Source organism: Neopelma chrysocephalum, unplaced genomic scaffold (genome assembly GCF_003984885.1).
Source record: "Neopelma chrysocephalum unplaced genomic scaffold, ASM398488v2 Primary Assembly neopelma1_22b, whole genome shotgun sequence".
NCBI classification, from domain to species: Eukaryota; Metazoa; Chordata; class Aves; order Passeriformes; family Pipridae; genus Neopelma; species Neopelma chrysocephalum.
Window position 1 is genome coordinate 18,712,308 of NW_020897690.1, and position 22,681 is coordinate 18,734,988.

Genomic DNA, 22,681 nt, shown 5'->3' on the forward strand with positions numbered 1-22,681 from the left:
TTTTAGCTACCAAGGGAAAACACAAGCACTTGTTTCATGAAACCAGGTTTACAACAGACTTCTTGGGATGCAGTATTTTCATTATCCATTCCAAAATAAAAGTTTAAAAGCAACAAATTAAGAAATCTTGTTCTTTTAACCCTAGGGAGAGTAGGAGACGTTGCAGGAGAATCACTGAAATAACTCAACATGAAAAAAAGAGGAAGTATAAATCTCCTTACTGAATAAATGACATGCAAGCCTTCAGGATCTGTAATAAACCAATTAATTTGATCACAACAGTAAAAAATATAGCTCCAAAGTTTTCACAAGGGAAAAATTCAGATATAATGTTTTATAGATGCGCATATGCACACATACACATAAAACAATGGGAGAACTACAGAAAAGCATGTATGAAACCTCTCCTCTCCCCTGTGCATTCCTCTCCCTCCCAAGCTGTCTTTTTCCAGAGGATGTCATCTGCTTTGGGAAAAGCTCACAGACTCCTCAATGTGTGATTTGCTATCATTTCTTCTGCTGTTTCAAGTCATGAACCTTAGGCAGAAAGACAGAAAAGCATATTAATTGTTTCAACAGTCTCTGGAGAACTTTCCATGTGGAAAGTGGTAAGAACTGTCTAGTTCTCTTTCCTTAAACTGCCAATTAGTTCAAGTTTCTGCAAGCAATTACGCTGCGCTGTGTGGATTTCAGGAAAGCTCAAATTGAGATGCCTCAAAATGGCTATTTTATTCTTGCAGAGAATGGAAAAATTGATTCGCTCTTGAGTATACTGATGATCTTTTCATTTGCCTAGAGCCATCATGGAACACGCCTGCATTTCCACATTGTAGGTCAATTGCTAATAGGAGCTCAGTGAAGTATAAAAGCAAAGAGATGAAAAATCATAAAAAAGAAAAGAGACAAAGTGTTTGTTGCCTATCAGTAAGTAAATGAGGCACTCTGCCAATATACTTAATCATCCTGTTACTCCACAAATCAGTGGCAATGTCAATGATCAAATAACTGTTCAGTTTGTAAAATGAAAGCACTCCTGTGGGAACCGCAAACACATTAGAGGGAACAAGGAGCCAGAAAATAAAATAAAATCATTATTGTTGCTAAGGCTATTATTGAGTCTAAATTATCAGAGACAAGCAAAGGAGCCACAATCTGTGCATGAATATGCTTTCCTGATAATTGAATTTGGGGGGCATAACTACCACATATCACTCTGAAGGTATGTAGTGGAGCTCTATGTCCACTTTCATTAGTACTTCCCTTTTTATTTTTGTCACAGTAATTAAGTAGAAAAATACAGTAAACCTGAAAATTATTTTTTTGTTTGTCAGTTATTATTATAAAGGACCCTTTCCAAAGCTGAATGCCCCTAGGGATTAAGATTACATTAGGTTAAAACTCAACAAAAGACTGATTAATCTAGACAAGACTTACTTATATTTTTCAGAAGAACTGAAAAGCTTTTAGTCAATTAACTCCTTTTAGTGTGTGGGAAGATGGCTGGGGGTAAAAATTAGGGGAAACTAAGAAGTTATATTCACAGCCTAACAGAAACTACAATGGTACAGAAATCACAGGGTAAAATGCATCTGTTACTCTCTGGATGGAATGCGGTCAATGTGCTCCATGATGACTCCCCATACAAAAATTCACACCTGCTAAGGGGGATGGAATGGAGGGTGGAGTGGAGATGCCCCAGCCTCCCTCCATTGAAATCCCTGCAGGGAGGGGAACACAGTAGTACTTTGCAGTTGATAAGACCACATAGCACCTGTAAACCTAGGGAGATAAAAGAAGGTGTCCTGCTGCAGAGCCAAAAACTGTGGCGAAATCTCTCTCTCTTCAGATGAACTTGGTTCATTAAAGCCTAATAGTAATATTAATGCACACCTCCACCTCAAAGTTACCTGCCTCCAAGGTATGACCACATCCCACTGGGCATGCCTCCTGTATTTTTTTGACTATATCTTTAAAAGTGAAAGGATTTTACACCAATCAGAAACAAAAGTATTTATGACTAGTCACTCAAGCTCCACTTAAACAGAAATAGTATAAATGTAAGTTGAGAATGGGGGGAAATCAGGGAAGACTACACCGTAAGTGCTGGGATCAGTCAACAGGCTGAACCTGTCTTCTCCCCCTATAGGGACACCTATTGGGTAAGAACCATAGTCTACGCATGCTGAATGTTGCTATTGGGATTAGAGCTTGTTTGTATATTGCTTTAAATATGTTTTTGCAGTCAGGTATTATCACTGGCAATCTTCGAACCTTAAACTGTCAAAATTTGTGTCAATAAAGAGTCTTATTCCATAAACTGCTGGAGTGAGTCCTTTACAGGCATCAGCAGTTGCTTGCAGTGGGTGACACATTCAAATAAAGTGGGAAGACCCGCTGAGGGGTCTCCCTTATGCTGCCCTGAAAAGGGTAGTCAAATCACACTCCACTCCAGTGGGATTGTTCAGTGAAGAGTTCCCATAACGAGATGCTGACAGACTGGTTGGGCACAAGGGTCTCAGCTTACCTGGGGCACTGACAGACAAATAAATCTTTAAGAGTCAAGGAAATCTCTCCTTTTCATGTGACTTAGTGTTTCTTATGGTTTTCTTTGTTCCTCTATGAAGCATCAACACAGGAGACCAAAATAAACAATGAAAAGATTTCCAGCACAAAATGAAAAAGAAAAAAACTACCATAAAAAAGCACCCCAAAGAACCCAAGGAATATCAAAACTATAGACTTGATATTTTGAACGGATTCACTTTCCTGCCATTGACATCAGTGTTACTGAAGTGTCTCCAGAATATTTCATCACACACTTCAGTTTTAACTAGAATTTGCATAGTATTTTTGAGCACTGTGACCCAAAGACTATTGAGATATTGAATATTAGAGACATAAATGACAACATGAAAGTTAAATCAGGGCAGCAAGCATGACAAAGCAAACTGAATTACCAAGAGAATCAGGAAAGGTCTGCTAGGAAAGCCTTAGAAAGGGTCTGTCTGCTAACAGTAGTGAAACAATAGACCATGAAACAGAACTATGTTGAATAATCAAAGATCTATGAAAATCAAAGATTAATATTCCTCTCTGTATGATCAGACAATGAAATATACGTATCAGGAAAAAAAGAAAATATTTTTATATTCTACTTGGAAAATTACAGATCTACTTTACTCAAATAACTCTACCAGGATCCCTAAGAAGTCATACCACCTGACAGAGCAAGGTTCTGAAATCTTGATTATCTTTCTGCAATTTCTGAAGAGAGTAGAAAGAGAGTTCCCAGGGAATTTCTGCTCCCTGACTGCAGTGCTTTCTTCTCAGAAATTATTCCACCTGGTAGGCCACCAGTAATTTCTCTACATCTCAGTGTTGGGACAAGAGAAAAGCATTAACCCGTTACTCTTCTCTTGCTCCACGACCTTAGTCAAGCTTAAACGGAAAGGCAAAAATCCAGGAGGTAAAGATATACAGTTAAATAAATAAACTAGAGAAAAATAAAACAGTGTTAACAGAAGTGATCTTAAATAGGAAGGTGAAGTTGAGAAGGAATTGCCCTTGCACCTCATCATTCTTGGTTCCGCAGTACAAGTATGTACTGTGTATTCAAAATGGTCTGAGAACCACTACAATCAGTATTCCAAACATTGCAACTAATATAATTAAAAAAGAAACACTTAAAGACAAAAGTGACACATCTCATGGGAAGCAAGCTGCTTATAATAAGGGACTATGCTGAACATGATGTCACATAAATTACTGTGCTCCCACTCCATGTATTGATGTCCATGTTGCTTTCCTCGTGACCTCTGTGCTACAAGTATTTGCAGCAGTAGGTCTTGCTTCTTCAATATTGTCCTGTCCCTTCAATCTTGTCTTCCTTCCTACAGAGCCAATACATTCCCCTGTATTAATTGATGCTGCCTCATCTATAGGGGGTTTCTACCCAGGTAAGAATTCCTGACAGAATAAAGCATTGGTTATTTAAAAAGTCTGCCTTTGTAGATTATGCGATGTATTATAAGTGGTCTTCTCCACCCTATCACATAAAGATTCAGAATACTGCTATTCTGGATAAAACAAAAGTAAGCCTTTTCACCGTAATCCAAAAAACTTTCTCCTGGAACAGCCTGATGAAACTCCAAAGGGTTAATTTGTAAGTAACTGGAGTAATCAGAAAAGTCTGGCAAGGAACCCAAAATATGTCCTTGCCTGATAAGAGAAGACTGATAACCTAGATGTTTGCTGCTTCAGAAAATAATTACTCATTATCTGCAAGTGTCTGGATGGTAAGGAGCATGAAACTCTTCTCATACTACTCTTTGAAGAAGTTGCACTGACCTTGTGTCTAAATTGGTCCCTTCTATGTTTTCAGTTTCCTTATCTAATAATTTACTTAATGGAGCTCTTGCTCCCATGAGAGTCAAATTTCTCTAGGTCAGAATTAACAAAATCAATGCAGTTGCTTGTCTAAGGAACAAAGACTGAGACAGCATCTAGCTATCTCAAGAGATCAGGCCAATGACCCATAAACCCCATTCACTGGGTATTGTACCCGTATATTGGGGATCAAAGGCAAGGACATTGAGTTATCTAACTAAAGAGCCTTCTTATTCCCTGCTGAGTATGATCAAAAATGGAACTGAAAGGAACGGAGCTAGAAAGAATTAGCCAAGGAATGCTACAGTCTCAGGAAACTGACATCGACTTAAACAGAACAGCACTTGCTCCTCATGTTACAGAGTCAAAGGATAGGTAAGGAGGAGGATCAGCAGAACTGCTTCCTTGGACTTTCAGAGGCAAAACTTTGGGCTGTTTAGGAGATTGGTTCACAGAGTCCCATGGGAGACAGTTCTGAAGGGCAAAGAAGTCCAGGAAGGCTGGACATTCTTCAAGAAGAAAGTCTTAAAAACACAGGAACAAGTCATCCCCAAGCATTGAAAGATGATCCAGTAGGGAAGACCACCAGTCTGGCTGAACAGAGAGCTCTGGCTGGAGCTCAGGAAAAAAGTAACTGAGAGAGAAGGTTGGGTGCACAGATGGGACTAACCAAGGCCCGGAGCAGGTGTGCTACCTGTTCTAATGTAACCCATGATGTTGTCAGTAGAAACACAGTAGATCTTGTTTCCTGGTTTTAAAAGATAGGTATTACCTATAGAAGTTATTACAGTATTTTAAAACAAAACAGGATCACAAGAATGAAGAAATTATTTTAAGTGTTTCACAAAACTAAGGAAATTCTACCTGTGGTGACAACACTGTGTTATCAACTGCATGTAATAGAAAAGATAATATTGTAGGACAGAGGCAATGGGCAATGACTGAAACACAGGAGTTTTGCAGAACAGCAGGAATTGCTTTTTCACTGTGAGGGTGACTGAGCACTGGCACAGGTTGCCAGTGGAGGTTGTGGAGTCTCCCCTCTTTGAGACATTCAGAAAACCATCTGGACATGGTCCTAAGCAACTGGGTCTAGGTGGCCTTGCTGAAGCAGGGGGTTGGATCAGGTCACCTCCAGAGGTCCCTGCCAACCTCAGCTCTTTCATGATTCTATGAGTTCACAGCAACAGGTATGGCAGTGTTGTGGTAACGTCTCTGGCAAATAAACTGACATCAGCCTAAAGTCAGATGTCAGATACATACAGACAGACATAATATCCCAATAATGTCCCAATATTTCCTTTCTGCCTGAGAGGTTAATTTTGTTCAGAAGGGACATAACCTTGGATTCTGGACATTGTTAACTCTAGGACATTTTGCATGTAAGTTTTTACATGCTCAGGAGATTTAATGCATTAATAGCCTATTGACCAAGGTGAAAACTAGAAAGAATTTGCCACTTTTATTCTTACCATCTGAGGAAAAATACTGATGCCAGACTACATATAAAAAGAGCATCTTTTACAGAATGACTGTTGTCATTTAAACCATGTAAGTTTTTTAATTCAAGGTATTGAAATAAATAATGATATGAGGTTGTAGAAAGAACTTCTGGTTTCAAGGGTTATAGTGGGAGAGATTTCTTAATAAGCAGGTAGTTTCTTCAGAATATAGCTGTCAGCAAATCCTCTATTTTTTGTTTTATTTGTGCATTTTTGCACAAATTTGGTTAAATTCAAATTAAGTTGCAAAGATAACTAACAGAGCTCCCAATGAAAAGTCACTACCTAATGGGAAGTAAAGAATTTCCACTGCTTCCAAAGGCAACGTCTCAAATTTTATTTGTTTAGGGAAAACTCCAGCTAAGATTGATGAGGAATATATTTTCCCAAGATTTTTATTTCCTATTTCTAAGCAGCTTTAAAATGCAAGTTCATATTAAGTATAATTAGAAAAAGTCTATGTTTTGAAGAAAATATCTCAGGGTGGCAATGAAAGGAAGCAAAGCCCAAACCAATAGCCATCCTTTTCACATGTTGCTCCTTCTGCCTTGCAGGATGTTTAGGATACAGTGAAATTACCACGATTATGATTTGATATGATAAAATATTTTGGGAAGCAATGACTTCCCTCAAACAGAAAACCACCCAGTCCCAGGTACAGACTCTGAGATTAGCTCAGTTGATTAGAGGATGGTGCTAGTATTACCAAGGTCATAGATTTGATCCTCTTTGGGCCAGTCACTTAAGAGTTGGACTCTATGATCCTTGTGGGTCCCTTCCAATTCAGAATATTCTGTGATTCTGAAACCTCAAGCATCAGCTGAGTTTTGCAGAAGGTGGTAGGCGCATGTAGGTACAGTGCTGACAAACTGACCCATAGGCTGTCAGGTGGCACTGTACTTCGAGTGTGTATCACTAGCAGTCTTCAACCCCATCAGGATACGGACATGCAGTGACCTGGTGCTGGTTTCACAGGGCACTGTGCAAGGCAGCAGTTAGACCTTAAACTAAGTGGTACCCTGGCAGTGATGTGGTAAACTTTAATTTGTCCAATCTTCCCCAAAGGCTTACATATTTGACTGTCTCCATAGATATTATTACAGAACAGCATTTCTATTTTGCATAGATGCAACAAGTAAGCACCTGAATAAAAGAAGAGATCTCAGTAAGCATACGCATGTAATTTTCCATGACAGAGATGGTTCTTCTCCTTCAGATTCCAATACCAGTGTTGTCCTTGTGTAACAACATTTCGATGCAGAATAGTGAGATGAACCAATGTCCATGCTCATCTGGAACAGCCCCTTCCAAAATGAGTTCTGCTTTGTATATAAACTGTCAAATCTTCTTCAGAACCAGAATATACACCAAAGTAAACATACACAGTTGTGATCTATGTCAGGTTAAATTTTCACATTGAAAATATTCTTTCTCACACCTCAAAATCAGTATCCTGTTTTATTGATAAACTTTCATGTGGACCTGTTAATATACTTGTTACCAAGATGCTCCTTTTCTGATTCATTATAGATTCTCTTTGTTCTAATAATAATTGCACGGACCAAGTATCGTATTAGTCATTTTAAAAAAAACCCAAGTTTTACTTTGCAGATGGGTAATATATGGCAAGGCCTTAGTCCAAATGTTTCATTTTGACACAGAAAAATTGTATGCAAATATACGTATGTGACACTTTTTCTTTTATGTTAATATTTGGCTTTATAAGGAATTCCTGCAACTGAAGCAGTGCTAAAAATGTTCTACAGATTATGTTTCACTATGTGCATGTGTTGATTTTGTGTGTATGTATCACTGAGAAACTATATTCCCTGAAATAATGAAAACTTTTAGCCTCTCTGAGCTATTAATCCTTAAAGCTACATACTACTACTTTCTTTTTGCGTCTGAAATTCTTGAAAGTAGTCTAAGGGATTTAGACACATATCATCTGTTAATTCCAGTGGCAGACATATATCTAAATCCCCTACACAACTTTTTATTTTTAAAAAATTATTCAGGCTTCCTTTTATCAGCTCACTTTCCCTCTGTAATAGCATTGGCTAAGCACTGCCTGTGTTAAAAACGTTACCTCTTGGTCACCCAAGAGGATTAAACAGCTTTGTACCAGAGGAACCAAAAGGGTGAAACAGCTAGGAAAGAATTATGCAAGTATATCAACTGTGCTGTATTTTTTTTCAGAAGAGACTGTATCTTCAGTAGTGTGTGAGCATATCTGGTGCACTGTGTGCCTCAAATATTCTCAGATTCCCCTGGCATTAAAATAATGCTAATTAGAAAAAGCCCACAACTGATATTGCTATTAATATTAACTGCAACAGTATTTATTTTCATGCAGTTTGCTCTTCTTCTCTCTTTCAGTCCATCATAAAGTTCTTCTTGAAAGATTTCAAGTAAAAAAAAAAAAAATTTTCTTCCATTCTTTATACAATTACAGTTTCTTGGAGGATCTAAAAAAATTAAAATCTCCCTTAGGAATAACCTCTTCTTTTAATAATTTTCTATCTTTTATTTCAGTTATTTTATATCTAGACTGCAGCAGTGGAAAGGAGAGGTCAAAAGGTGGAAACATCAATGCTTATGTAATCCCCAAAGAGGATTACTCCCCTCACAAAAATGGCTAGTATGACATGTGAAATTAAGGATATTCATTCTGTGTCTGCACATCCCTTGTAATAGAATTGGTGAATCTTTAGAAAAATAGAGCAATACGAGAACAACTGAGCTTTTCCCATGGTATCAGCACAGACAGTATTAAAGTTCAAAACAGTTTTTCTAAGCCACCACTTGCCAAAGAGCTCTGCAGAGCCTTCCTTCCTCTCCCTATACACTTCTGCCAACTAAAGGATGATAGGTATACAGCTTTATTAGAAATGGGAGAAGGGGCACCACTTGGGTTTTAGCACTTCTATTAAGTCCTGGAAAATATGCATGCATTGTTTTCTCACTTGGAGCAGGGCTACACCCATTCCCAGACGGATAGAAGACATTTATTGTGTTTCTATGCCAGGATTACACAATCTGATGTGGTCTACAATATGAGAATAATAAAAGGATAATGATTTTCAGGCACAGTATTTACATAGCACTTCATAGGACAAAAATCAATGGACACATACTTTGTTAAAAAATCATTTCACATGTCATTGAATGCAACAGTCAAAAACATAAGTTTGGTGGAACACAATTCTAAAAATATCCAAAATCACATGCCTCCGAAGATTTAGTGAATGCGCTAACCCAACTTCCCATAGAACTTCATGGGAAAAAAAACCCGATTTCTTAGTGTCAGCGTTCACATTTCAAAATTAATGCCTTATTACATTGGTATTTACATATCACATGCCCAACTGCCTAAACCCCAACAGGATACCTTCTGCAACATAACTTTGATAACTGCATTTCCACATACATGAGTGTTTTCATAGTAAATGAGAAAAATTCCTGCTGAGAGTTAAATCAATGCATTATAGTTACACCACAGGATTAGATAGTTAGTACTTTCATCCAATTAAACCAGTTTACCATCAGGAAAGTAATGAAGGAATTGCCCTAAAAAGTAAACCAAGCTCAATGTTATCTTGAATTTTACTCATCTGTTCTAAATTTGGAAGCATTTTCTTACTGCAAATAACACAAGAGAGAAAAATGGATCTTTTGAATATAATTGAAAAGTAGGATTAGCTGAAACAAAGTGGCTTGATTGAGCATCTCCCTGCTCATAGTACATATTTAACCATATTGCTGATGTATTTTATTGTCTTACTTTTAAAAAAAGTAGATGGAAAGATTATTTGTGTTGGTGCCACAACATTTATATCTTGCTCTGCTGTGCTCTGGTTTCTCCTAAGAGACAGAATATTAACCAGCTTCTGCAGTGACAAAACAATATGGTTTCATTTGATTGCCACTGGTAGCATTTTTGGCTTATCTTTTCATGGCTCTGTCACCCAGATTCATAAAGAACTGTTCCTCCTCATTTGGGTATTGGTTTTCAGTGGCAATTTTTCATACTTGACTTGACCAATGTAATCTTCGCTGCTGTACGCTGACATTCGCTATGAAATGACTACCTAAGACTTAAAATATCTCAAATTTGACTGCAGATAGTTCTGTGAAAATAGGAGGTTATTCCACTACCAGAGGCATTTAGATACATTATATCACCAGTCTGCTGTCATTTGTAGGGTTGCTTCTGAATTGAAACGGAAATACATATTGGGTTAATATTCCTACCTTCCAACTCCCAGCAGCCAAATTCTGTAGTGCCCCTGCTGCCCCCTCCAGCGTATCTGGATTTGAGCACTCAGAAAGAAGTGTGAGGTAGGGTTTGACTATTGAAGGGTGCCACAGCATCTGGATTCCTTTGGGTGGTTCTGCACAGTCTGGGAGAGGTCCTACACCATCCCACTGTCGGAAAATACAAATCAGATTGTCAGTAAGGAACAGTGAAACATACTTGAGAATTGCCTCGGCTGAAGCTATAACATCTATGTCTGCACATGTGAAGGCATCTGTCAATAAACAGCTGTTCTCAATTTTTGCACATCATGTGACTTCATAGAGAAACCAAATTTCCTACCCAACATTCCTTACAGACGAGCTATAACATTGGCAGAAATCATAATGTTTTAGCTAGCAGACATAACAAAATCACTTTTCACTGCCTTTATTTTTTTGAGTGGGAACAGAAGCCCAGTGAACATATCTTAAGAGGCAAATCTAGAACTTGCATGGGAAGAAGAGATTCTCCCTTTTCGCATCCTGCTTAGTTCTCTGCAATCTCTCTCTTCTCATGAGGGGAAAAACAACACAAAATGCTCCTATGGAAAAACTAAATCATTCAAGGCCATGAGCCCTCCATCCCATGAAGGTACAAGTGTGAAAAATCTTCCTCAACTGTACAATATCTTCTGGCTTCTCACAGTATGAGTGCAGGAGATTTTCAGCCAGCCAGCCATACAGTCTGAGACTTCAATGCAATTGGTAGAACTACCTCTCATAAAACAGACTCTTCCTCTCATCACATACAGAGTTTTGCCAGGAAAACAACCCAAGTCTGATATTCAAAAAGTGCAGTATTAAAACCTGGATAACAAGTAGGCTATTGCACAAAACCCTGTCTTACCAGGAAGAAAAACTTTATTCCAGGAGAACAGAGATTCACCTCTCCAGTGGAACACACAATGCTTGCACCTAAGCATGAAACATCTTAACAGAAAATGCATGGACTTTTTTTTTCCCTTTTAAACAAAAGTAAGATGTGGAATGTACTTTCAATAAAATTTTAAATGGGATTTCTATCTATATACTTATTGTATATTTTGTTGTGCTTTGTACAGACAAGGGGATTTAAATAATTCACGGCCCTACTGCCACTGTTAGGAACAAACCTCAACTTTTTTATAAAATATCTTGTCTAACACCTCTGACATGTCCAGAGTGCATCATACAATAAAAAGTAAACCTTATAATGGTGTGGGTTACAGCTTATTGTGATTATGTAGATAAAAAATCTGTATCATAACATTAAACATATACTACACATACAAAGATAGCATAAGTCAAATGAACTCCTTGTTTAGATCTGCAACAATTTAACTAGGAATGAGTCAAATAGCACAACAATACTTTCACTGGGAAAGACCTAGAATCCCTTGCTTTGAGGAAGTATCAATCATCATTTTACTTAAGATAACTTTAAAAATATACACATAGCTCAAGGCACAATAATACCTAATAACAACTAACACAATTTTAACAAGGTTTTGTGAGATTACTACCATTGAGAATGAAAAACACTATTTTTTTCTAAATTAAAGCAGACCAAACACCAAAGTGGAAAGCTAGTGGGACCATTTAATACACATGAGCAGTTACCGAAAATCAGAAAGCTGCTCAGGTATGAAACTCACTACACTGGACAAATGTTACCATAGTTTAAAGAACTGGCATAGCAATACCCAGCGATGGTTGAGAAACTAGAGGACAAATGTCATCTGGAGAAACAATGCTTTTAAATGACACTATTATAGGGCTGTGCCTTTGAAATTTTTAGTACATTTCTGTTTTTAAACCAATAGGTTGTTTTCACTGCATGTGACTCAGTTCTCCTTTTTCCTCCTTATAAATCATCAGCCTTGCCAGAAATCAGTTCTCTTCAGCTTATAAAAAATACATTAAAGCCTGCTTCTTATTTTAACTCTCGGAATTCAATCATTTGCACTGTCAGATTTTTTTGGAAAACAAATGAGAAACATATCTTACAGGTCAAATTTGACCTCAAACCAGGTTTAGGCTTTGTACCTTAGCAAGCCCACTAATGAAAAGACTTGCGATGTCCAAGGGCACCAATTCAGGTCTTCACTCGTTACATTACTATTTGCACGAATTATGGACTCATTATGCAACTGAAAAATGTTTGCACAGGGTATTTACTATATTATTTCAAGGACAAAGTACATAAAGTGCAGATCTACCCAATACCTTTTTTGTGCATATGTGGGTGTATATTTTGTTTTTAAGCTCACATGTTTACACTCTTATAAGCCCAAGGACTACTTAAAATCAGCTGATATAAATAGAGCTGTATATATATGTTCATGCTGTGCTGCTACATATACAGCACTAGAAATGATCTAGCAGATAAATTAATATTTAATGTTGTTTTGCCATTCTACCCAGTAATGAGAAAACATTAAAAAAAACAAGTGAGAAATATTACCCCATTTCCCTGCCCTTCTTGCAACTCACTTTTAGCATGATTGCATTAATTTATCACCAGCTGTGAGGGAAGACCTTTCTCTCAAGACACTGTGATGCCTCAGGGTCCGTGTAATAACGATGAAAATCTTTGGTACCACACATGCATGTGCAGTGAAGGCACAGGAAATTCAGTGACACTGGAAGATGTCCAGCACTGTTCTTCAGATGTGGTGTGTGTGCCCAGAGCAGCTGAGTGACATGCATAGGGAAGGTGTTACTGCTAACCATGCTGTGCTGGTTTTGGCTGGCGTAGAGTTAATTATCTTCACAGTAGTTGGTATGGGAGTATGTTTTGGATTTGGGCTGGAAACAGCATTGATTACTCAGGGATGTTTAAGTAACTGCTGAATAATGCTGACACAGCATCAAGGCTTTTTCTGCTCCTCACCCCGCTCCATCAGTGAGGAGGCTGGGGGTGCACAAAATACTGAGAGGGGACACAGTCAGCACAGGTGACTCCAACGGACCAAAGGGATATTCCATACCATATGGTGACATGCTCAGAATATAAACTGGGGGAAGACATTTGGAGCGATGGCCTTCATCCTCCTAAATCACCATTACATGTGATGGAGCCCTGCTTTCCTGGGGATGGATGAACACGTACCTACCAGTGGAAAGTGATGAATGAACTCCTTCCTTTGCTTTGCTTGCGTGTGTGCCTTCTGCTTTCCTCATTAAAATGCCTTTATCTCAACCCACAAGTTTTCTCAGTTTTACCCTTCTGATCCTCTCCCCCATCCCACTGAGGGAGAGTGAACAAGTGGTTACGTGGGCTTAGTTGCCGGCTGGGGTTAAATCATGACACCTGCATAACGTACCTGCTGCGCCTATTACAGCCCCTTCACTGAAGGGCTTGGCTTCTGGCACCTTTTGTGTAGCTGAGACAAGTGCCTGCAGCTGTACATCCCAACTGTTGCAGGGCATGTAGAGCTGAGACAGGTCAGAAAAAAGCTATTGCAAAGGAGGATTTCATTTTCATCTTCATCCATTTATTTTGTATTTTATAAATATAAACATCGGTTGCCTGAGCAAAAAAAAAAGTTTTCCTCAAACTGGTATTAGACTCTATCTGAAATGGTGGTTAAGGCATGGCAGTAGTTGCTTTGCAGTTCACATTGCTCAATATTAATGAACTGAGGCAGTGTGCTTAACAACTACTCACTAAATTACTGGAACAGTTACTGTATCGTTGCAGACCAACAGGAATGATCAGCAAGGTCTATTTGAGACAGACTGGGGCTGTGGTAGAAGAATGAGAACAACTACATGCAATTACTCTTCGTAGCTTATGCTAAAGAGGAAAAAAGTCATAAAAAAATATTCCTTCCAGGCTTCCCTCCTTCAGCTGAAATTACACACATATATTGTTGTTGAAGCTGACAAACTGTTTGTTACGTGGGTGAGATACAAATCTCTCATTTCCTGAGACTGGTGCAAAGAAAGGATTAAAGTCAAGAAAAATAAAAAGACAAATACCAAGATCTTTTAAGAATAACAGACTTTTAAGAATAGGAGTACTTTAATAAAATTATCAAAGTTTTCATATTACTAAGGAACTTTGAGAGGAGAAAAAGATAACTCATTGAGATGCTCTCCTGTGCTACACAACAGACTATCTACCACTACCTTTCTCATTTTAATGAAAGCAAATCTACATTTATAGTGCAATTGTACTGAATACCAGGGAAGGCTTCAACTCTGTAAGAGAAGGACACTCTCAAAATTTTACTTTTTATACTAACAATCTTCAGTTGGTGGGGTTTACTATTATAAAGGTATCACAGGACAATAGGTTTTCCTGTGATAACAAAACAACAGTATTTAATTTTAATGTGTTAAATATGAACACTCCCTTTCCCCAATCTGTGTAAAATATCACTACTAAAAAAAAGAACGTCTAGGAAAAAATTAAAACAAAACCCAGCAAGGTCTAAAGCCATCCAGACCTCTCTCCAATGACTCTAGACATTTGAGATAGTTTGGTAACGCTGTAGCTATGCTCTTTGTACCAGCAGTGACAAAATTCATATCAGCAATTACAGGGTGCTCATTAAAAGCATTTTTGAAATGCCAAAGACTTTTAAACTAACAGGCCCCCTAAAAGGACACTTATATCTCACTCTGCATGTCTTAGTGGTTGCAACAGTCTATGCCAGGTGTCCCTAGACATGTCAGTCCAATAATCTCTTTTGGAAACCAAGAAATCCATTGGCCAATGCCATCAAGAGCAGAAATTGAAAATTTAGCAACAGAAATTCATCAAAATCACAGAACTTGCTTTCAAGGACAACGAGAACCCATGCACCTGATACAAAGGAGGCAGGAATGCCACTATTTACATCAAGTCAAACTTCAATTTAGACATCCAGGCCTAAATAAAGATGGTGAATATACGGGAAGGTGTCAGCTTACACAGAGACTACAGGAGTATGGTGGGAGAGGGCAGAACTTACTGCATAAAGAATGGTACCCTCCCCAGTTTGATGCAACAATGTTTACTATTATGGGAAAGGTGGTTGGAATGCTTTCAAAACATTTCAATGTATTGAATCATTATTACTAATCTCAGATACTAATAAATCTGAATTCTACTTTAGATTATATATTATATTCTTAAAATAATTGTCAATGCCTTTATTTAACTTTTTGATGTTATTACGCTTAGCTCAGAAAAAATATTATTTTGTGCATTTTGTCTTTGCTTAAAACCATATCCCTCCCAAATAAAGGAGGATGAAGTCGAAAACAGTCCTTAGCATGTCACTACATTCTCTTCTCCTCATACCTCTCCTCTCCATAGGAAGCTGATGCTGACTGGCTTTGCAGTATAACCCACAAAATGGCAAATACAAATTATATTCAATAACCCTGTAGTTTTGACTTTGAAAACAAATTGGTCATATATGATATTGAGAGGCTGACAGAGTATATGTGAAGATACTGTGTAGGCAAGCAAGAAAGCAGAAATCGTGTCAAGAAGCTCTGTAAAGAGCTGCTTAAGATAGTTGATTCTTGCTACTCAACACTCGGCATAACATCTTGTGCAAGACAAAAAAGCAACAAGCAGAAATAGTACCCTTTCTGAGCAAGAGCATACTGGCAACACAGCCTTTCATCTCTAATCTCAGATTATTAGTTAAAACCAGGAGTCACCACCATTTCTCTGTTTCTGTGCTTATTAGTTTGGTATGGCTTGGTAGGAGCACTGAAGTACACTTGGTAAAATAGTGGTCTCATCACATGAAAAGACCTATCTGACAGGGTTTTTTTATTCTTTTTGAAATACTATTGACTTAAACCTGTTATTTCACCTAGATAGAAGAATTTATAGGCCATTTAGCAAGCATGCTAAAGAGGTGTGCCAGTCAATTCATAATGATATATAACTTGAAATGTTGCTGTTATACCTTCAGGCTCCTGACAGAAGGTGAAAAAGAAAGTCAGGCTTATTTCAAAAGTGTCACTTCCAATCAAAAAACAGACTTTGGGCTAGATTCTGATTTGACAAGAACAACACAGATGGGGAACCTAAGAGGAGCATGAAGCCAAAAAGTCAGCCTTTTTTTTCTTAGGGAAGAAAGGAAAAGAAATGAAATAGTGCCACACATATACATAATGGGTGTTTTTCCATAATTAAAACCAATGCTATATCTAGCTTTTACTGCAAATCTTTAAAAGGTTTGGGTCTCTTCTAGGATTCAATTTATGTGACAAAGCAGATGCCTCAGGAACCTGTCTGAGCTCTGGTAAACCACTGAAGAGAGGAATGACTGCAGGTTCTTTCAACACCACCCACCTTTATTGTGAAATGAGGAGAACATCTGTTTCCTGTGACCCTAAGGGAAGTCCTTAAGTAAAGTAATTTGAAAGGCGTCATTAGACTCAACTATGATTTGAACAAAGACACATCTCTTGATTTCAAGATGTAGAGAAATTGCCATTAGGATAGACAACTGATGTCATTAATGAAAAATAAATTCCAGTTTGTTCTTGAAAGGCCTTTGAAAGAAGCCACATTTTATACTACCACTCAGTTCTGTTCTCTTCAAGTGACTTACCTGTGACTGAAACACAACCTAGAAAAATTGAGATAATTGTTTCCTATATCCTAAACCAAAGAAATTAACCTTTACTTTCATTATATAGAAAGCCAATGAGAAAGTGACTTAAATGTCAAGTTTCTCCTGTTTTATGGTTTAACAAACATACTCCCTAGCTGTTTAAGGGATTTTCTTTTAAGCATGGAAAACTGCAGCTTCATCTACATCCTTTGTCTAAATTGATACATCTGGCATTATTATTCATTTACAGTACTTTTGCTACTAGTAGTGTTGGACACTTTTATCTAAAAATTAAAAGAAACCCCCATAAATGCATAAATGAAAGGAGTTCAAGAAAATACACACTTGAGAAACTAAGTAATAGCAATAGTGTAATAGGAAAATATCAAGATTTCATTCACTAAAATCTGAACATTTTTTTCCCCCCAGTTTTGTAAGCCTTACCCTCTGAGGAAGACTGAAACAGAAATTTTGTTATTCAAAAACCCCATGCACTGCCAAAAAAGGAACAATACCTCTACCCTCAACACATACTTTCTGGGGATATAAAATGTAGCAATCACAGACTGGATACTACTCCCCTGTACTGAGGTCTCACAGCTCAGAGATGTGTCTGTGCCCTGACCTTTGCCTGACAGAAAGCCAAAACTCTCAAATATTAAAGGAATCACACAGGTAAATGACTGAAGTTTTAATTCAGGGTTGAACTCCATTTTGTGTATCTACAAGTGACAATAATAATGAGCCCAAAGAAATATTTGGTTCTTTTTTTGTGAAGAACTTTTTGGACAGGTATCTAGGTTTGTATTGTCTAGTGTGAATGATCTATTAAAAGTAGCCTGAAGCTCAGTGCCCTCTCTTCATGGGCATCTGCATAACTGATTACTCTAATATCTTTCTCGTCTTTCATTTCTCTGAACTTTCCTTCCACAGGTTCCAAATCCATGGTGGTGTGCAGCACCTCCAGTGTTTCAGATGTTGTAAATCATTGCATTCTATGAAGATTCCATAGGCATTCCTTCATTATTTACATGTAAAACACTGTCCATCATGAGCATGATCATCAGAACTATAAGATATTTTAGAGCGCAAAAGCTTAGCTGCTGAGACACTTAAAGGAATGAGCACTCTAAAAATAGCATCCCAAGGAGAGCACGAGATCTGTTCTGAGGGACAGAATAAGCAGCAGGTAACAGCTTAAGCATTGCAATTGAAAAGAGATTATGAAAGGCATTACTTGGAAACATTTAAAAGTCTCGAAGAAAAACAATGAGATTACTGTAAAAAAAACAGGTACATGTGCAATACACAGGGCTGCAGTCAGCACATAGGGAGAAAATGTATGGTGAAAGGATATGGGAAAATAATCCTCCTGCAGAAGGTTTTGATGAGCTTAGCACAGATGGGTGAAATCTAACTAAACTGGGGAAATCAATATGATCCTGTTGTTAGGGACTATTGCCTGGAAAAAAAAAATCCCCCAAAACATCCAAGAATACTGATTTTTCTTGACACACAGAGAAATAGCAAACAGGGTATTCCTGCCTGCAACACAGTCTAGAAGAAGATAATGATGTGGGTTTCCAGTTATTCCTTCTTTTCAGTAGTGTGAATCTACAGGTGGTCCTGAAAAACCTCAAGACAGTGACAGAGCCAAAGAAGCAGAAAAAACATTTTTTTTTTACACAATTGGACAAGATGGCTTCCATAAAAAAAAGCCTCTGAATATACTTGTGTACTTATTTTTGCAAAATAAATGGTCAAAAAACTTCCATTTACCCTTACCACAGTTTGAGTTGCTCTATGCTATTAATATAAATGCACAGTTACTTGAAAAACATTGTTTTGCTGTTCCACTTCTGATAGTAACCTGGAAGAGCTGTTTCTAGCATGGTGATCTCACTGCTATTGTTTTTAGTGACATTCTAGTTAACTTGATAATATATTAACTTGATAATATACTTCAAAACATTTGGTATGGTCAGTAACAATCAAGGATCATGGGATGAAAATAACCTGCATAAGGCTCACCAGGCCTCCTTACAATTTCTAAACTAAATAATATCCACATGTGAGAACCTGTATATGGCAAGATAACATACACTGTCCAGATTTAAAAGAAATTACATGAAAGAAGAAAAATCATTAGAAAAACTATTTCTGACATTTGTAAGGCAAAGCAGTCCTTTGCACCACAAAATCAGTTCCGGAATTGATGTCCTTGCCACAGAAAAGCCTAGTAATCATAAACCTGAAAATATGTGCATAGTTTTACTTCTCTTTGGATTTTAAAATTTATATAAAACTCTTCAGCTAGGGAAACACAAACAGCTCTGAAGAGACCTTTATCATGCTGTGTGCTGATAACGACCGCCCATAGAAACAGACAAAAGATATCTAAGAGCAGGCAGAAGAATGTACATTGCAAAGGTAATCAGCCAAAAGAGCTTAGTTCTTTGGCCTGGAGGAGGAGAAAGATCTTTTACAGGGATCCTTTAAAGTAAAGAGAAGCCTTACAGGAACATTGAAACAGTCAGTTGCACAGTTAAAAGTATGAATCCAAGACCCAAAAGTCACAGAAGAAATATAAAAGGAAGACTTAAAAAAGACTTTGCATAGTGTGTGTGCGCATGCGTTCATAAACAGAGCATCAAAGAGCAAGACGAGTTGCAGTGTGACTCATTCATATCCAGACATGCTATTTTTTGTTCTTGCACCTTGAATAAATGCAAGCATAGCGTGTGAGAACTGTTAATTCAGGAACATGGATGATGTCTGCTTTATGGAGTAAAATTAGTTTGCTTTGGCATTTTTAATCTCACTGTAGACTAATACAGGAATACAAACAAAAGGTCGTAATAAATTCAAGTTATCTGATGACTGAAGTGTTTTACTAGAAGAGTAGGGGAAATTAAAGTCTTACTAGTCAGGAGCGCTGCATTTTCCAGTAACCAAATTTTAGCTTATTAATGTTCCTATAACTTTTCCACATTAACACAATTTGGCTTTATGAACTCATGAATATTTTCAGTACCAGTTTACATAATTTATTCAAATACCCAGTGGACCTAATTGCTTACTCAAACACATATTTTCTTTGAGCAATCTGAAACAGAAATAAATTAAAATGCAAGAAAGTGACTAAGTGTAGGAAGAGATGGAAAATTACCTGCTGCCAGTACAGGCCATCTAGAAAAGCTCATAAAGCAGTAGCCATTCTTATTGCTATTTAGTGTGTGTACTGATACAACAATGTCTTTCTCTGCAATATAACTGTCAGCATTATCCAAATTCTAAGTTCTTAATGGGAAAAAATGGAGAAAAACACACTCTGAAAATCAACCCACCCAAAATAATAACCCACAGCACCTCAAATAACTTGAGGAAACTATCAAGACTACTTTTCAATCTTTGTTTGGTAACAATATTAAATATCTCAAAATATAAGCTTTTTTAACATTCACTCATATTGCTTGATTCAGTTCTGTACAGTTTTCTTCCAACACAAAGAGGCACAGAACAAGACTAGCTTTGAAGCATATAAGTATACAAATATAAGCCTGATGTTTGCTTCCATCAAGGTCTTTCTACACACATGGGTCTATGTGGAAGTACAGTGTAAAGTATATGCAGATTACACTTTTCATAATAAATGGCTTCCTTTAATAGTGCATTTACAGTATTTATGACGTTCAAAGTATACTCATGACTACAGTTTCCAGGTGCACCACATAATGTACAACTTTGTCAGGCAAACATATTTCATTACTCCAGAGCCATATTCCACTTTAAGCTCTCAGCTAATTAACAAAGTCAACAGTTTGGTATATTATACATCATGCACTTTATTTCTAATACAGTGCATGAATTATTGATGTTTTAAACGATGGGCACTTCAACTACTCACTACACAGCTACAAGTAACTTTCATTACCTGATCTTGTGATTTCTTTTTCTTCTTCTTCTTCCCCCAGCACCCTGAACTCTCTGTGTCTTTTCCATTGGCATCACCACAGAGTAATCCATCAAGTTCATCTGTTCCCATCTGCTGTCCCTGAGATGTTTCTGCAGCTAGTCTGTATGAGAGGTTCCTCAAAATGCACACACAGTTTTCAACGGTCTGAAGAGTATGACAAAAAGAAAAATACAGAAAACAAAACCAGAAAAAAGTTAAAATCCTTCTCTTGTTCACTTTGTATACAAAGCAGAAGGAATTTTATCTATCTTTGCACATACATTTTCCCAGCACAATTCTGAGTGCTCCCCAGCTTAAGATATTTAGAAATTTTTATGGTAGCAAATCAGTAGTCTGGACAATATTTTTCTGGGAGTTTTTTAATTGTCATTCTAAATTTCACAGTGGAGTCCCATGTGCAACAGATGTTGACGTAAAAAGCGATCAAGAGAATCTGAACACTCAGAATGTCAGCAAACTCCCACCTCAGTGAATAGAAAATGCTACAAACAGAAAATGGCAATAGGTTCTGTGTTTAGTTTCGTACTTTTAAAACCAGAAATAACCTTTTTTTCCTGGCATAAATTTTATGCAAATTGCTAGAAAAATGGGATCTGAGTTCCATTTCACAAGTACTTGTACCACGAACAGATGATGTTCCTCGAGTCCAAGAAGTAAAACTAGAAATTTGAGAGTCTTGCTACTATTACTGCTTCTAGCAGATGGATACCTTGTGTGCAGCCTTTCCCTTTCATCCATTCTTCCCCCTAATAGGTTGTGCCTTCTATAGAAGATGCAAGCAGGAATCCATAAATGGATGAGATCCAGTGGAAGAAAATTCACTTATAATTCAAAATAATTTCTGCAAGTCTAAAAGAAGTTCAGTTTAGACTTGAAACCTACTCATTTAGTTGGTTCAATCTGGGTTTGATTATCCCTAATAAGAAGGATATGAGCTTAATTTTCTGGAGGCAGGGAAAGCATGGTTGAAAAAGCCATTCTCCATCTATTTATATTTATTTCAACTGTTTCTAAGGCTCCCTGGAGATAAAAAGCAATAGTCACTACATCCCAGCACTGCTGCTCCATTAACCCAGAACAGAATAACTGTGAGGCTTTCAGCTCTATCATATTCTGCCATATTTACCAGTGAGGCAAACAGATGGGGCACCGTTTACTTTTATATACTGTATGAGCTTCTGCCAGGTATGCATTCAGCACACATTTTTTGTGGTGACACTAAGTTCCAGAGATGATAACTAATTCAGATTCATTTATGCAAGAATATTAATTCATCTATTTTTTAACATAGATGAAATTTCATAACACACTTGTACAAATTTGAAATCTCTGGCCAAAGACATAAAAACATGTAAAAAATATATATGTGCACGTGTGTGTAGAAAGTGTTCTTAGAGCACCTTTCACAGCTGAAAGCTTTCCAGACATTACACTGACCATGAATATTTTAAAAAGTTTGCTGCCTTTTTGACTTCTCTTTAACATACTCATACATGAATTTTGCCACTCATTCAGTTTTGCCACAGTATGCCTAAGTTGAAGCTTTGCATTTGTTGATTAGGATTCTAAACTTTAATTTTTCTTTTTAAAAATAATAGGTTTTGCATTTAAAATTCTTATTTTGTGGAAAACATAAGCTGAGTCCATCAGGAGGAAAATTTTATCTCAAACTAAAACTGATGAGCAAACTTCTAAGGCTCAAATGAAACCAACAGCTTCTTCACTAAGGTGAACCCTTACAAGCCAAGAAAGCTGGTTCTAACCACGCAGGTGGACAGATTTCACTCTTTCTTTACTTGTACTTTTGAATTTTTTCCTCGTACTCCTCATTAGATTACAGACTAATGGGTTGTGGGAATTTTTGGGGTGCTTTTTTTCTTTAAAAAACCCCAAAGGCATACTGCTAGCCCAGCACCTCTCTTAATTCCTCTCTGTCCCCTGAATTCACAGGCAATTTTCACCTATTTGAT

The 22,681-nt window shown here is 37.4% G+C and overlaps 1 protein-coding gene across 12 annotated transcripts in view; it reads right to left on the reverse strand.

Annotated features, from left to right (window-relative positions):
• Positions 1-22,681, reverse strand: part of CTNND2 (catenin delta 2) — a 645,784-nt gene that overhangs the window by 73,129 nt on the left and 549,974 nt on the right. For all 12 annotated transcript variants that reach the window (XM_027681495.1, XM_027681470.1, XM_027681446.1 and 9 more), the window contains 2 exons: positions 20,670-20,855; positions 10,143-10,316 (listed from right to left, as the gene is read on the reverse strand). In XM_027681495.1, the coding sequence (XP_027537296.1) occupies positions 10,143-10,316; positions 20,670-20,855 (360 nt within the window). The remainder of the gene's footprint in view (positions 1-10,142; positions 10,317-20,669; positions 20,856-22,681) is intronic.